This window comes from Gekko japonicus, unplaced genomic scaffold (genome assembly GCF_001447785.1).
Source record: "Gekko japonicus isolate JY-2015 unplaced genomic scaffold, Gekko_japonicus_V1.1 scaffold25, whole genome shotgun sequence".
Classification (NCBI taxonomy): domain Eukaryota; kingdom Metazoa; phylum Chordata; class Lepidosauria; order Squamata; family Gekkonidae; genus Gekko; species Gekko japonicus.
In genome coordinates, this window is record NW_015171502.1 from 902689 (window position 1) to 919106 (window position 16418).

Here is a 16418-nt window from a genome sequence, read left to right on the forward strand (position 1 = left end):
GCGAGCCAGCACGAGCCATTACTGCTTTGCCTGTTTTAATTTTTGTCCCTCTTGGGACACCATACAGTCCCCCTTCCGGGAACAGCTCATAGTGCTGCCTTCTAGTCTGATTTGCTGCCAACCTAGCCGAACAAAACACAAATGGTGGCTCGCCTCTAAACACTTAACTTGAGCGACTGGGATCGGCGATTTCTTTAACCAGCCTCTGCTCTCGTGCGCCTAACAGCCACTTAACCCACACCCACCGGCCAGGGCTGATACCTGTGCTGTGCAAAGAGCCACCTGCCTGCAGATCAGTGAAAACAGAGCTGCTGTTAGAGGCACCAGAGCAGGAAAGGCCGTTTTTTAATACACGTGGGGCCCTCACCCCACTCTGCGTCACCCCCGACATCCCACTGTGAATTTGGCAAGCCACGCAACGGGGCACAGCAGCACAAGGCAACGAGGGCACGGGACATCCAAGACAACGGACCCGGCCTGTGACGACAAGAACAATCTACGACTCTGGCGAAACACGTACGACACTCGCGCCGAGACAAAAATCCACCATTCCCCAGCAACTGCTGGCAGCCGTCTCAAGCGGAAAAACAATAATTTCCAAGCAACCTAGAGGGCTTGCTGGGTGGGGGAATTGGCTAGTGACATAGCAACCTGCCCAACAGAGGACAACACAGTGATCAGAAAAGCCCTTTGCCATTATGGCTTGATACGAGAATTTGAACGAGTCAGGACGGTCCGTCAACGGCAGTTAGCCACAAGAACCTAGGGGCTTGCTGGGAACTGCTGGGTGGGGGCTAAATGGTTGGGATGCCTGTCGCTGTCCAGGATAGGATCTACTCTTAGGCGCTGGAACAGGCCGATTTCTCCAGCGTCCTGTTTTGTTCTTTCACCTGTCCTCAATCTTCCAAGCCCTGAGCACGCTCAGTTCTCACTTGGCCTTTCAGCCTTCTGGAGAACTCCCAGCTTGCTGAGTTGGAAATAGGAGGCGAGGCGGACTCGTGGGCCCAATCCAGCAGGGCCAGAGTTCTTATCATCCCCTTGTTCAATTCCTTGATCGGATGGGAGGAAAAGACCACCAGAGTAGGTTAAAACACCATCCCTCTAACGGAGATGTGAGGCGGGCTTATTTTAAAAAAAACCCTCCGCTTTCACACTAATGAAACCTCGAGTCGAGGCAGTGTTTAAGCATCCAGAGTTAAATGCGATACCAGCTGATCTAGGTCAAGGGCGGCTCTGTGAGCAAAAACGCTGAGCCGGTAATTAGCGGAGGAGAGAGCTGGGTTCCAGCAACGCCACGGAAAAGCCAAGGCCCAGCTGTGCGCGGCCTGTTCCTGAAGCCCTGCCCTATTAAAAACAAGAACCTGGAGACAAGGTGGGCAGAGACCACCAGAGGTCGTTTGAAAAGGGAGAAAGTGCCACTCAGCAGTTCGTGATGCCGATTCAGCTGAGGAAGGAGAACTGGATACTAGTTTCTCCCATGCACCTCTTCAAGCCAGTTTGGTGTAGTGGTTAAGTGCGCGGACTCTAACCTGGGAGAACCGGGTTTGATTCCCCCGCTCCTCCACTTGCACCTGGCTGGATGGCCTTGGGCAAGCCGTAGCTCTGATAAGAGCTGTTCTTGAAAGAAGAGCAGTTTCTGTCAAGAACTCTCCCAGCCCCACCTGCCTCACAGGCAATGCTCCCTCTAAGCTATGGAGTCCTGTGAGCAAAAATTCTACTTTGTGAGCTACTGCCATTAAAGTTGTGAGCGAGCCATTGGGCTACTGCATAAATGAGTTTGCTCTGGAACCATCCTTCCTGAGCTAAGACAAAAAAATGTGTGAGCCGGATGCTAAAAAACTGTGAGCTAGCTCACACTAACTCAGCTTAGAGGGAACACTGCTCACAGGGTGTCTGTTGTGGGGAGGGGAAGGGAAAGGAGTCTGTAAGCCGCTCTGAGACACCTTTGGGTAGTGAAGGGCGGGATATAAATCCAATCTCCTCCTCCTCCTCCTCAAGACGTACAGGTGAGTGGGGAGTTTGTGGTGCACCTCCGCTGCGGATGGGGGGCAAGAAAAACCTACTCTGTGGTTCTTCTCTTATCTATTCCAACCTCCAAGGAGCTCAGAGCCATATGTTTCCCTCCTCCCCGAGCTGGCCCTCACAATCATCTTCTGAGGTAAATTTAGGGTTGCCAACCTCCAGGTGGTGGCTGGAGACCTCCCAGAATTACTAACTAATTACTGATTACTAAATTAGCTAGATTCGAGTCCAGTGGCACCTTAGACGCCAACCCAATCCAACAGTCTCTAAGGTTGGTCCCTAAAGGGCCACAGGGCCCAAATCGGGCTATTCCACTGCGGACCGAAACGGCCACCCTCTGACACTGAGGTAAATTGGCTGATTCGAGTCCAGATGCACCTTTGAGATCAACAAGATTGTCAGGGCGTTATTTATTTAAAACGTTTTAGTGCCACCTTTCTACCTGAGCGGGGTCCACCAGGCGGCGAATGTCAAAAAAGATGAAAACGTTTGAGTCGTTAAAAGTAACAGTCAAGATGATAGAATAATTCAATTAAAGTAAAATAAATGAGCAAAACTAGGAGGGGGGCCCAGTAACCGTTACTGGGGGTTGGCCAGGCAAAACAAGAAAGTCTTTACTTTTGACAGATAAAGCTCCCTTCGTCAAATACACGTAGGGAGCTTTGAGTCTTGAAAGGTTACGCCCCTGGAAATCTTGTTGGACTTTCAGATGCCACTGGACTCGAACGGAGTTCTTCTACTGCCGACCAACATGGCTGCCCTCATGAAACTGAGGTAAATGAGGCTGACAGTGACGGGCCTAATCCAACAAGACCACAGAGAAGACACTTCTGGCCTGGCCGGCCCCACGTCAAGGAAGAACCAGGCCGAATCATTATGCTCCAGCCAGTGGCTCATTCGGGACCCAGCCCCTGCACGACCAAGACGAGTCGAATACTCCCCCTATCCCACTCCTAACAAGAACTGCAGCCAACTGAGTTCTGGGACCCAAACAACTGGGGGATTCTCCGCACACCAAAACACACTTGAATCTGGTTTCTTGCCACCGTGAGGAACTCTAGCGAGATACAGACATGGAGAACTCTCCGGTGGACTATTTCTAAGCCTACAGCACCCGCAGGGTCCCTTTCCCTGCCAGAATGAGGAGTCAAATACGCTTGGAACCGGTTTTGCCCATTTACGAGATGCACCTTGCCCCTTCTACTGCTGTGGGCGTGAACCCCAGAAACAAACATGCTGGCAGAAAAGGGCTGCCCTATCTACAAAAAAAAAACATACTTGAAATTTACAATATTATCCTTTATAATATAGCAATATATTTCATAGGTAAAATAAACTATGGTTATGCTTTCCCCTAGTACTCTTATTGTTTTGCTTTTTTAAAAAAAGAAAGAAAAGAAAGCGAGCAATCCAGAGCTGATGTAGCTTCGGCACTGAAGCTCATTGTCTGAAAAACAGGAGACCCCCCCCCCCGCCTTCCCGTAGGGCCGATGCCACCGTGGTAAAGGGGGGCAGCTTCTCCGACTGCCTCAGATGACCCCTCTCGGACGGGGCAGAGACAAAGTTGTGAGTCAGAGCATGGAAAACTACTGGAATGGCATCAAAACCAATGGAATCTCCGAAGCTGGAAACCTTCAGGGCAAGGGGAATGGTCAGGCAGGATCCTGGCGTGATTGATTAGTATTTTTGCTTTTGCAGAGAGGAAACTGCAGGGAGGCGGTGGGGATCCGAGCCAGTGCAGGGCACTGATGTCGTAGAAAAACTGGAGGGATCCTCACCGAGAAAGGTATTGGGGGCCAAAGGGATCTCGGTGGCCTGTTTGGAATTGGTTCTCTTGTGCTTTCCTTTGTCAGGGAATTTTGCTTTGGTGAGCATTCTCTTCTGCTTCAATGAAGCCTTTCCTCTGGGGCCGACACTCTGTTTTCCTCAGGGCTCGGATCTCTGGTTCACTTAGGGGCCTCTCGTATTGGCGATGGAGGCGGCTTGTTAAAAATTTACTCAAGGGCTGCTGGAAGATAGCACTGCTTGGCATTCGATTTCTCTTTTTCCTCCAGAGCAGATCAACACATTCAGAGAAAGCACCTGGTATAGTCCCTCCAGGGGTATGAATGTGTGTGTGTGTGTGACCTATTTGAATGCCTTGGCATGATGAAAAACCTGCAGGAAACTAGAAATCTGGGGGGAAAGGCCAAGCTAGGATCCATCTCTTGGACTTTCTCCAATGCAGGGAATTTCGGGCACAAAAGCACATTCAAAGTTATTATTCCTGCCCCAGGAAAGCGGCCAGGTTCACAAAAGATTTATGCTCTTCCTGAATGTATAGATCAGACCCAAGACGGATAAGGCATCATAGATTTACATGTTCTGTTCGGAGCCTGAAGGCGCGGAGGTCACCTTCTGTGACGACTGAGAAAAAGTTACTGGAATGCTCTTCGAAATTGCGCTGCAGTCAAAGGACACGATCCTCTCGAATTCTGAACTCAGAATGACTCGTCTTCAGCTGGCCACTCAGTGGAATTAACTGGACGTTGATATGATGGCATGATTCTTGCTTGCCCTCAGTCCCAATGTCGCTGGATCTACACTTCCTTTTCCCAATATGTGTGGGAACTTATGTCAGGCCAGCAGGAGAAAGAATCCCACAGAGATTAAGGGCTAGAGTGTCTCTCTCTCCCCCACCCTGTGCCTCGATGTCCAGCTTCCCGTTGAGAACAGGAAGTGAGGATGCTTCTCAGCCCTCTGGAATCTTGGATCCCCGTTTCCATGACGAGGAAAGGAAGAGGAGACAGACTTGGAAACAGGTGCTATAGCCTGGTCGCCTAGGGAGAGCTGGGATCTCCACCAGGGGATCAGACTGGAATATTTGCCTGGGCAAAAGCTGGTACGTTTTAAGCCCCCTGATGTGCCAGGGAGGGCCAACAGAGGCATAAGGGCAAGCAGGCTAGCCCTTAATGAATTTATTTGCAAGACTGGGGAAGGGGGGGGGGGGGGGGGGCTTTTTCTTGTCCTTGAGGTAGAGCCTGGTTTTCTTAAGGGGAATACCTTGGAGATGGACCTGGTGTTATCCAAGGTCCTGAAATGAAACTAGTTATGCTCAAGTGCTTTTCTGTGCCACCAAAGTCCTCCACAACTTGTAAAATTTTTTTGGTCCAAAATTGTTTATTCAAAATTGCGCCTCTGTTAGGGACCACCCAGCCAAGCAACTATTCTCTCCCATTTTAGAAAAAAAATATTTGTCACATGTTCCGATATGGACAAATGAGAGCGAGTGAAAACTTCCGACTTTTCGTGTTGTTTTTAACTAGAAATGAACTGCTGGTTGAAAAACTGGCTAGGAGAGTGGAGGGGAAGCAGTGGATGCGTTCACCATTTACATAATTATTATCCAATCCCTGCTCGTCTCTGTTTGGCCTTGAGCTGGTCACTGTCTCTCCCTGAACCTAACCTACCCTCACAAGGTGGTTGTGAGGATTAAAGATTGGCCTGTCAATAAATACCAATTCAAGCTCCTTGAAGGAAGGCCAAAATCAGAATCCGCCCCCACTCCGAAGACTCCGGGGTACAATACCTGGTCTCCCTTCCTTTGGTTTATCCTCACAACAACCCTGTGAAGAAAGCCAGACTGAGAGCATGTGACTGGCCTGAAGTTGTGAACTTCATAGCTGAGAGGGGATTTGAGCCCGAGTCTTCTGAGTTCATGGCTGACGGTGCCCTTCCCACACCAGGGCAGGAAGACAGAGAACTGGGGGGGTCATATGAGCTCTGTGGAATATTAAAATGCAAGTTCTCAGGTGTGGAGGAAGGGGACCAGCTAATATATCCGGCAGATACCCAGCAGGTGCCGATCTGATGGTTCAGACTATTTTCTCTTTCTTGGGGAACTCTAGGAAAGTGGGCAGCCCTCAGTCAGTCAGTCAGCAGGGCCAATTCTAAAACCTTGCCCGAGAGATCGGACCTGCCAGTTTCCAGGTTCAGAGCCTCCCAAATGTCTCACGTGCCTCCTCCTCCCACAAGGAGAAAGGCAAAAGGAGCGTCCCTGCCTGGAATTTGAATTCTGGCAGATTTGGGGTGGGGAGACAAGGTCTCCATTTGCAGAGAATCCAAACCGGTGTGTTGGTGTGAGCTCGGTAGCAAAGAGGGTGCGCGGAGAGGTTTACACCCTCAAGAAATACCCGTTCTTTTTTTAAAAAGGAAAAAAAACCCGGAGGTCGCTTGGAACCTGCCAACCGCATGGTATTGTCGGCAGAGCTTAAGAAGCAGTGGGCGTGATCGTGCTCTCCCCACCCTCCCCACCCCGGTCGGTTTCCTAAGCAACTTCAAGCGCAGGGAACTTACCACCTATCACTGACAATAAGCAGTCATTCTCTTCCAACCTGCCCCCCCCCCGCCATTTAATCCTTCCTGCCTTTGTAACGTGGAAAGCCACGGATGCCAAGGGGAAGGGAAGTTGAACAACAAAAAAAGAGGCAGGGGGGTAACAACCCCACCACCACCACCCTCGCAGGCTTTTCCAAGTACCTGGAGCGACTCGCTGGCTTTTGTCTGCAATTAACCGCCACCGCAGGGCGGGGCGTCATTAATATCGCCGGGCAATTACCCAGCGGCTCCGCCTGTTCAAAGAGACGGAAAATGTCACCTGCTCGGCTTTCACTGAGAGGAGCCAGCGGCCCCAGCTTCAGGCTCTTCTGAGGCCTCCTGGACAGGCACGGAGACCGGTGGCTGAAAGCCAGCCGAACACACTTGGCCGACAAAATCAGAGAAGGTGGGGTTGACGCCCAGGATTTGGGAGTGAGGCGTCAAAAAGAGGCGCTTTTTAAAGTCCCCCACAGCTGTCGAGAATGGGGTCCAAGGGGTGGGTTTGAAAGAGATGCGGCCTCATGTTTTTCGGGGAAATAAGGCCTAAAGAATTGGTTTAGGAGAATGGAAGAACTCCGACGTGAGCCAGACAAAGACTGGATTCCGTGTGGAGCCCGAGTACACTGCAGAGGGAGCTTCCAGCAGAACTAGAGGCCTAGCATGCAGGCCACACGTCTGTGTCTTTCCCAACATCACAAGGCAGGAAACAGAATGATCCTGAAAAGCACAAAGGCTCATGGAGACCCCTACCCACCACCACAGTCGGTCCTGTGTTCTAATTCTAGAGTTTTGGTTTCAGAACTTGAGCCCCTGTACATGGCAAACAGTATTACAATAACTAAAGGCTCCGGAGCTACTTGAATTCCATGCCATGTTACAAATCTGTTAATTGTTACAGCTGGCAGAACCAGCCTCTGTTTTTCAAGGGTTCTCTGAACTTTTTAAAAACAGCAAGCAAGCTTCTAGCCCTTAAGGCTGAAAAGTGTGGGAGGCTAAATCTGGTGAAATGTGAGAAATTCCCTTAGGCTAAGGAACCCTGGGAAATGCCGTTCTAAGAGGGGGCGGGGTCTAGGGATCTCTAACAGAATTCTTAGCACCTTCACCAAACTACAATTCCCATGATTCTTTGGGAGGGGAAGGATCCATGATAATTTAGTGGGCTTAAAACTCAGGGGAGGTTTGTAATAGAGTTTTTGGCTCCAAAAAAACCTGCATCTTTTAGTTGTGTGGTACTCTGCCTCCTCAACAGCTGCGTTAACGGAACCTTGTGTTGTGCAGCCTATCTGAATGCCTCGGCATGATGAAAAACCTGCAGGAAGTTTAACAACAACAAAAAAGGCAGGGGGGTAACAAGTCTCCAGTGGGGATTTAAAGCAACTCACATTGTTCACCTCTTCTCAATTTTACCCTCACAACAAACCTGTGAGGTAGGTTAGGCTGAGAGTGTGTGACAGGCCCAAGGTCATCCAGCGAGCTTCCAAGGAAGAAGTGGGGATTCGAATCTGGGTCTCCCAGATTCTAATCTGATGCTCTAACCACTATGCCATTCTGGCTCTCATAGGGATCTCTAACAGAATTCTTAGCACCTCCAAAAAACCTGCATCTTTTGGTGGCATGGTACTCTGCCTCCTCAACAGCTGCGTTAACGGAACCTCGTGTCTGTTCTGAGGAACATCGGCGGCCCTGTCTACACGGACAATTTCAACCAGTCTCAAACTGGTTGCCATTTGTGCATGGCTCTCCTCCAAAGCACCTTTTAGGAAATGTACTTAATCTCCAGGATTCCTTGGGAAAAGCCAGAATAGTTGGAGCGGCAACCAAATACGAGTTGGTAAGTGGGAACGAAACCCTTGGGAGGCCGGGAAGCTCTCTGAGAGGGCTCCGCGCTAAGCTCTCTCGTGGAAAAAAACAGCCGCCGCCTAGGATCTGAAGGAGTGAGTGGGCACAGTCTAGGAACAAATGTCGGTCACGTCGTTTCTTTACGGGGAAGATGTTTCAAAGCACCAACACGCTGCCAAAAACGGCTCTTCGGAGGCTGAAGAACCCCCGACGACCTTGCCCGAACAACCGGGCTTGCTCCCAGGGCACCCTGGATCCAAGTGTGTCTCCCCGGCCGGCCCATGTGGTCTTTCTGCTGGGAGGGCCGGCACAGATTCCTGTGGCTGCATTTCAGCTGTGGGGCTTCGCTTCATCCCTGCCGTTCCCACAACCCCCTTGACATCCTCAAAGAAAATCTGCTTCTGAGATGGGAGGGGGGACTGGTCCTTTTTTACAGCACGCTGCCTCCCCAAGTGTATGTTGCGCTCGGCCTTTGGCAGAGGTTACCCAAACAGAGCCCTGCGGAGATCTTCTCAGCCACTTGCTTTGCGAAAGGGCTGAGAATGGCTGCAAGAAGAATGCTGGGAAGTTTCCAGGAGACGCCTTGGTTCCTTGTTGCGACTGCACAGAAGGTGGACGGGTAGGGAAGGAAGGGGGCGGCCGGACCTCGGCTAACCTTTCTTCTGCGAGCTTTCTCGGAAAGACACTTAATGAATGGGGGTAAGGGGAGGATGGAACAGAACTGGGGGGGAGGGAATAGGGAGGAGATGAATAACCCCGTCGCCCACAGCACGGGGTCCACACAGTGGCACGCACCCCCCCCCCGGCTCCGTCACATCCGTGCTTCCGACCTCGGGTTGGCTTGTTTTCGATTTGAAGACCTGAGATTGAACGTGGATTCCTCTCGTCCAGCGAACGCCGCATGCAGCGAGGGGCTTTGCCGGGAATGCTCGCCCCACCCACCCATCCACCCCCCCGACCACCGAGGCACTGAAGCTGAGAGCACGTGTCGTTCCGCTTCCCGGGCGGTCCCACGCACCTGGATGCTCAGCTCCCTCCGGGTGAGGACCGAGTCGCCCTCGCACGAAGAAGACCCACCCCCACCCCATCCGTCCCCCGGCGGTTGTCCTGGTGTTGTCCTTCCGCTGCGGTTCAACAACTACTGGAGCTGGTGTAGGGGGGAGGGAAAGAAGTGGAGCTGACTCCGAGGGGACTGTCAGAGAGAGGAGTCTGGGGGGCGCCCACGCCCACGCTCACCCCCCGGGCCTCCATGACGGTGGCCAGTAGCTGCTGCTGCTGCTGGCGCAGAGCGTCCGTGATGAGGAGGGGTAGGGAGTTGAAGCTGGTGGCCAGCTGCTCCAGTTTAGACTCCAGGCCCCCGATCTGTTTCTCCAGGTCCTCACTCCGGTCGTTCAGCTCCGTGATGAGGTCATACATGACGTTCTGCATCTGGAAAACAAAGGGCGCGTGTGAAAAACGTGGAAAGCCTGGCATGCGCTGCTGGTTCCAAGAGCCAGGCTCGGCGGTCTCTATTAGAGGACTTTATTTCACCGTTAAGAATTTAGGGGGGAAAAATTAATATCTTCCAATAACTTTGATTAAAGGTAAAGGTTCCCTTGCTCGAAAGCCAGTCGAATCCGACTCTAGGGTTGCGGTACTCATCCCTGTTTCAAAGCCGAAGAGCCAGCGCTGTCCGAAGACGTTCCCGTGGTCATGTGGCCAGCATGACTAAACACCAAGGCGCACGGAACGCTGTTACCTTCCCACCGAAGTGGTACCTATTGATGTACTTGCAATGTCTTGCTTTCGAACTGCTAGTTTGGCAGGAGCTGGAACTAGAGATGGGAGCTCACTCCGTCATCCGGCACACTCGGGTCTCGAACTGCTGAACTACCGACCTTCCACAGCCTGCAGCTCAGCGTCTTAACCCCTTGAGCCACCGCAGTAAAACATGGTTGCACTTACCTGTAACTGATGTTCATCGAGTGTCTCCTGTGCTGGCACACATCTCTCCCTCCTTCCCCGCTGTGGACGAGTAATCTATTTTCCCATGGCGGCAGGATAGGACTGAGAGAGAGAGGTGCCCCCCCTCCCCTCGTCACGTGACCAAATGGGCGGGAAATGGCTCATTTCACAATTCTCTCCGAGGGGAGGGGGGACTCAGTGCTCTAGAACACTGAGGAAGCTCTTGGAATGTTCTTCCGCGGCAGGCCTGCCTTCAGGCAGTCCCATGTGTGCCAGCACAGAAGACACTCGATGAACATCAGTTACAGGTAAGTGCAACCATGTTTTGTCCTGCAGAGAGATTTGGTCCATTTTAGAATGCTCCTGCCCTTATTTTCACCCTCTCCTGATCTCCAGGCAATGATCTCTTAGTCCAGGGCTGGTGCCACATTATTTTGCGGGGGGGGGGGAGGGTAAAAGATTTGTTTTCTTTATGTCTCTCTTAGGAATGCAGAATGTACTCTAAACAGAGGATAGGGTGAATTATGTTTAAGAATTAATAGCTGAACCTCCCTCCTCCCAAAAAAAATACCAGACCTTGACCTTTTGCCTGTTTTATCCTATAAAGGAACAACTTTGTATCTTGTTCAGTATGCCAGCCTGATAGGGAGACCTGAGCACTCTCTTGAGCTCGCATCAAGAACAATCATTCTTAATAAAATTGTACACTCTGTCAGCAAAAGCCTTGAGTGAGTCTTCTCTCTCCCAGATTCATCTCGGAGAAGGGGAGGCTGCGCTGGGTTTTAGCAACATCCCCTAAGAGTCTTCACCCCACAGTCCCTGTTCTGACCCTCCTTAGTAAAGGTAAATGTTTCCCTTGCTCGAAAGCCAGTCAAATCCGACTCTAGGGATGCGGTGCTCGTCTCCTTTTCCAAGCCGAAGAGCCAACGCTGTCCAAAGATGTTTCCGTGGTCATGTGGCCGGCATGACTAGACGCTGAGGCACGGAACGCTGTTAACTTCCCACCGAAGTGGTGCCTATTCATCTACTTGCAATGTCTTGCTTTCAGACTGCTAGGTTGGCAGGAGCTGGGACGAGAGACGGGAGCTCACTCTGTCATGCTGCACTCGGGTCCCAAACTGCTGAACTACCGACCTTCCGGTCTGCAGCTCAGCGTCTTAACCACTTGAGCCACAGCATACTACCACTGTTCACAGAGCCCAGTGGAGCATGAACCCCCCCCCCCCAGTCTTGCAAATAAGTCATCTGGTGGGTACACGAGAGAGGGCCTTTTCAGTGGCGGCCCCACGACTATGGAATAATCTCCCCAGGGAGGTGCGCCTGGCCCCCCTCACTTTCGATCTTTAGGAGTTAGCCGAAGACAAGTTTTATTTAGGACTGCATTTGATTAAAGCAATCCTAACCTGTGATTTTTAAAAATGGTTTTATGTGTTTTTATGGCCTTTATTTTATGATTCTTATAGTTATATTGCAGGCCACCTTGGGAAAAGAAGAGAAGAGGAGATTGGATTTATATCCCGCCCTTCACTACCCAAAGGTGTCTCAGAGCGGCTTACAAACTCCTTCCCTTCCCCTCCCCACAACAGACACCCCGTGAGGCAGGTGGGGGTGGGAGAGCTCTTGACAGAAATGGCTCTTTTTCAAGGACAGATCTTATCAGAACTACGGCTTGCCCAAGGTCATCCAGCCAGGTGCAAGTGGAGGAGGGGGGAATCAAACCCGGTCCTCCCAGATTAGAGTCCGCGCACTTAAGCACTACACCAAACTGGCGGAAGCCAGCTTGGTATAGCCCAATCTTGTCAGAACTTGGAAGCTAAGCAGGGCTGGTACATGGAAAGAAGACCACCAAGGAAAGCTCTGCAGAGGAAGGTAATGGCCAACCACCTCTGCTTCTCACTCACCTTGAAAAGCCCCTTGCTGGTTTGCCATAAGCCGGATGCGTCTTGACAGCAGTTAACACACATACAAGCCACCTTGAGTTCCGTAAGGAAAAATGGTGGCTAATAAACGTTTTAAATCTAGAATACATAAAAGGCATGTCGTGCTGGCGACGACTCACCTACTTTCCCATTGGCCACTGGGGAAGCTGCCTTGGCGTCCCACTGGCCTGTCCCGCTGTCTCCTCCATTCTTACACCCCAACTTTTGACACACTGCACCTTGGGAGTTGTAGTTCTCAGCTGGCCTTGCTGCAACCATAGCAAATGGAATGAGAACTACAACTCCCAATTTGGGAGTCCCAAGAGCCCGTGGGGCATTAGCAGTGAATCAGGTGAAGTGTTAAACAGTTAAACTGTTTAATAACGGGGGTTGGGGGGAAAGGGAAGGCCTGGACATCTCCGAGAGATCAGTCCCCCTGGAGAAAATGGTTGCCTTGGAGGGTGAGCTCTGTGGAAGTATACTTCACTGAAGTCCTTCAGCAAACCTGGCTCTCCCCCAAAGTATTACCAACCTCCAGGCAGCACCTGGAGATCTCCAGCTATTACAACTGATGTCCAGATGACCAAGATCAGTTCCCCTGGAGACAGTGGCTGCTTTGGCCAGTGGACTCTATGGCATTACACCCTGCTGAGGTCCCTCCCCACCCAAAACCCTGCCCTCCCCAGGCTCTGTCCCTCAAATCTACAGGTATTTCCCAACCCAGAGTTGGCAGCCCTGTAACTGGCTACAGAACCGCTTTCTGGACCTTTGGAACTCAGAAAACACAGCATAGGAGGAGGCGCTTTTCTACCTTAGCTGCCACTGCATAGCCCCAAATCAACATAAGTCAGCCTCCAAGCAACACCTGGAGATCTCCAGCTATTACAACTGATCTCCAGATGAGCAAGATCAGTTCTCCTGAAGGAAATGGCTGCTTTGGAGGGTGGACTGTATGGCAGGGGTGTCAAACTCATTTGTTCTGAGGGCCGGATCTGACAGAAATGTCTCTTTCTTGGGCCAGGCCACGTGTGCCATAAAACGGAATGCCAGCTACCGGAGATATAAACTGTATAAAGGACAGCAGCTGGTAAGCTCCAAGTTGGCGTATTCTTACTGCAAGGCCCTATGGGCATGGTGGGGATATAGAGGAAAACTCACATGGGGCAGAATGGAGAGCCAGCTGGACGCTCTCACACTGCTTGACTGCTGCAGATGAGGTTGTTCTGCCATGCTGAAGCCACAAGCGGAGTGGCTCAACCCACTCCCTTCCCCGAGCAGTCTTCTGTTCCCTCCCTTGCACCAGTTGCTCGCGGGCCGCATAAGAGCCCTGGACGGGCCAGTTCTGGCCCCCGGGCCTTATGTTTGACACCCCTGCTCTATGGCATTATCCCCTGCTGAGGTCCCAGCCTCCCAGCGGGCCTTGGAAGTCTCCAGGGAACCACCACTTTCGGCTGCCAACCGATTGCCCTACATACATGCGCAACCTCACCATACAGCCTCAGTGATTTACCATCACAAGAAGTTCCCAGGGCAAAAAAGACAGCTCACACCAAGCCAGAGCTGGGACACTCACCTGGAGCCTTTCTAGAGCCCACTTCCCACAATGGGCCTTACTCCTAATAAAGTAATAAAAGAAGGCTGCTGTGGCCATAAGAGAACATAAGAGAAACCAATGCTGGATCAGGCCAGTGGCCCATCCAGTCCAACACTCCGTCACACAGTGGCCAAAGATACAAGGGGCCATTGGGAGGTCCAGCAGTGGGGCCAGGACACTAGAAGCACTCCCAACTTACCTATAAATCCGGAATTAGTACTGCTAGACTTTTGGGAGGACAGAAATATCACGAAAGCAAACAGAGACCTGATATCAACCTTATTGATGGTGGCCAAATCTGTAATCACTAGTAACTGGAAAAGAACTCCTCCACTATCCCTTCATCATTGGTATGTAAAAATCTGGGAGTACTATACAATGGAGACATTAGCCACAAAATCCATCCTACTAACTCCTACAAATCACAGTCCCTATTTTATGCAAAATGGCTCCCATTTATTGAAGCATCATTTACAGAATCAATAATACCTTCTCACACAATCCCCCAACTATATAAAGAGGTAATAATGGCATTTTGATCTGGCTTATCAATTCAAACGATATATACTTAAGTGCAAAATACTAGGGTCAACATAATATTAATGTTATTAATAATTCCTATAGTTAAGGGTTTAAATGGTTATTCTTGTAATGATGTAATACGTATTCTTCATTAAGTTTATTGTATCTGTTTTACTCATGAAAAGTACATCACTGTTTATATGTTTTAAAGTTAAAAGTTATAAATAAAATGTTTTTTTTTAAAAAAAAAACCTGTTGCCCCCCCCCCCAGCCCCAAGAATACAAAGCATTACTTGCCCAGACCCAGAGTTCCTATCTAGACCTTGTGGCTCATAGCCACTGATGGACCTCCGCTCCATATGCTTATCCAATTCCCTCTTGGAGCCATCCATGCTTGTAGCCACCGCCACCTCCTGGGGCAGTGAATTCCATGTGTTAATCACTCTTTGGATGAAGAAGTGGTCAAGACAGTATAAACAAAATCCAGCACTGTAACTCAAATCCGGTTTCCACAAGCATCTGGAACTGGGAACGGAGCTTTTTCATCTGACAGCATCGTTTCGGGTGGGCTCGAACCCTGGCGTTTCCTATCTTAGAAACTCCTAAGGACTAGAAACTTGCTTGGGAACGTAGTTTTCTGCAAGGAAGCTCCAGTTAACAGGACTCTCTGGCCCGAGGGTTGGGGGGTGGGTGGGTAGGAATATTTCCTGTAATTTTACAGGACGGCACGGACGGATTCAACATCCTTTCTGTTGTTTTCTCCACATGATTTCCCCGGACACGGCAGGCCCTGATTACTTTGCCGAACACCCTCCCCCGCACCTGAATGAACCACCACGGTGATGCGCGCGGGGGGGAGCCCTCCATAAAACCCGATGGAGACTGGCAACAGAAGAAGAATGGGGATATTTTGTTTAAAAGCGTGTGTGCGCCGGTGGGGGAAGGGAGGAGAAAAGAATGGTCAGCCAAGAACCGGCTGGGAAGGAAGCCGCAGGAGCCCGAACAGAAAGCCAGCTGTTTAACAGGCATGGTGAGTAGCAGGGCTTTGTGCAAGGCGAAAAACCAGGACAATCCCGCCCCCCTCCCCGAGAACGGAGCAGCAACAGAGGCTGTGGATGCTGGGAAAGAGGTGGAAGGGGTCAAGCAGACATAAAGAGCTCTGGAGTTGGGGGGTGGGTGGGTCTCAAAAGCTTCGCCTCAATACTACCATTCGGGTTCACGGATGCTCCGTATTTTTTCCCATCCCACCACGCACAGACACAGGCAAGCAAAAGACAGGCAAGGCTGGACCCCGGGAGAAACGTTCACCTATTGCGAGCGTAGCTTCCCCTCCCCTGACAACCCCCCCCCCCCGCTTTCTTTGCAGGCTGATTTGAGCAAGAAAGCGAACATGATGGCTTATATCCACAGGGTTACCTGGCAACAAAATGCTGAGGGAAGCCCTATCGGAAGGCGCCAGATCACGCGGCAAGGCTCCCAATCCCCCCGCCCCGGCAAAAAAAAAAAGAACCCCCCAATCTCAGCGAGATAAATGCACGGTAATGTTGGTATTTATGGCTCAGTGAAAGTGGGAGGGCTTTTGCGGATCATAAAAGCCGCACCAGAGGGCCACCCACAGACGGAGGCAGGATTTCTATGGGCACTGGGAGACTCCCCGGCCGGGCAGAAAAATGGCACGTTGGAAATTATACAAAAGGGGGGGAAAAGGATCCTTCCAACACACAAACACACACAGCCTGATGAAGACTGAGCATGCTCCGAGACGTGTGGACTGATGAGAAGCATCGAGAGGCAGTCGGTTGGGGGCGGGGAGACAGGAGGGGATGGGGAAATCTGCTTGCTCAAATCCTTGAAAGCCTACAGGATCCTGGGGAGATTCACGTTCGGGGAGGGGAACTTTCCAAATTATTCAGCCCACCCAACCCCACACACTGATTTCTCACAGGCTCAAAGATTCCTCTGGTAGCAAAGTTAATAGTCAAGCGGAATTGAGCAGCCCAGATATATATATATATATATAACCTTACAAATTAAGAAGAAGAAGAAGAGATTGGATTTATACCCCACCCTTCACTCGGCATCTCAGAGCAGCTTACAAACTCCTTTCCCCTCCCCTCCCCACAACAGACACCCTGTGAGGTGGGTGGGGCTGAGAAAGCTCTGACTGAGAATTGCTCATGAGCGAACAGCTCTGGCACAGCTGCCCTTGAAAAAGAGCAGCT

General features: G+C 50.9%; 1 protein-coding gene across 1 annotated transcript in view; it reads right to left on the minus strand.

The window, feature by feature from the left end:
* Positions 1-9348: 9348 nt before the first annotated feature.
* KCNN3 (potassium channel, calcium activated intermediate/small conductance subfamily N alpha, member 3) overlaps positions 9349-16418 on the minus strand; it is a 206874-nt gene continuing 199804 nt past the window's right edge. Inside the window, exon 8 of the mRNA XM_015419135.1 lies at positions 9349-9645. Coding sequence (XP_015274621.1) covers positions 9349-9645 — 297 coding nt within the window. The remainder of the gene's footprint in view (positions 9646-16418) is intronic.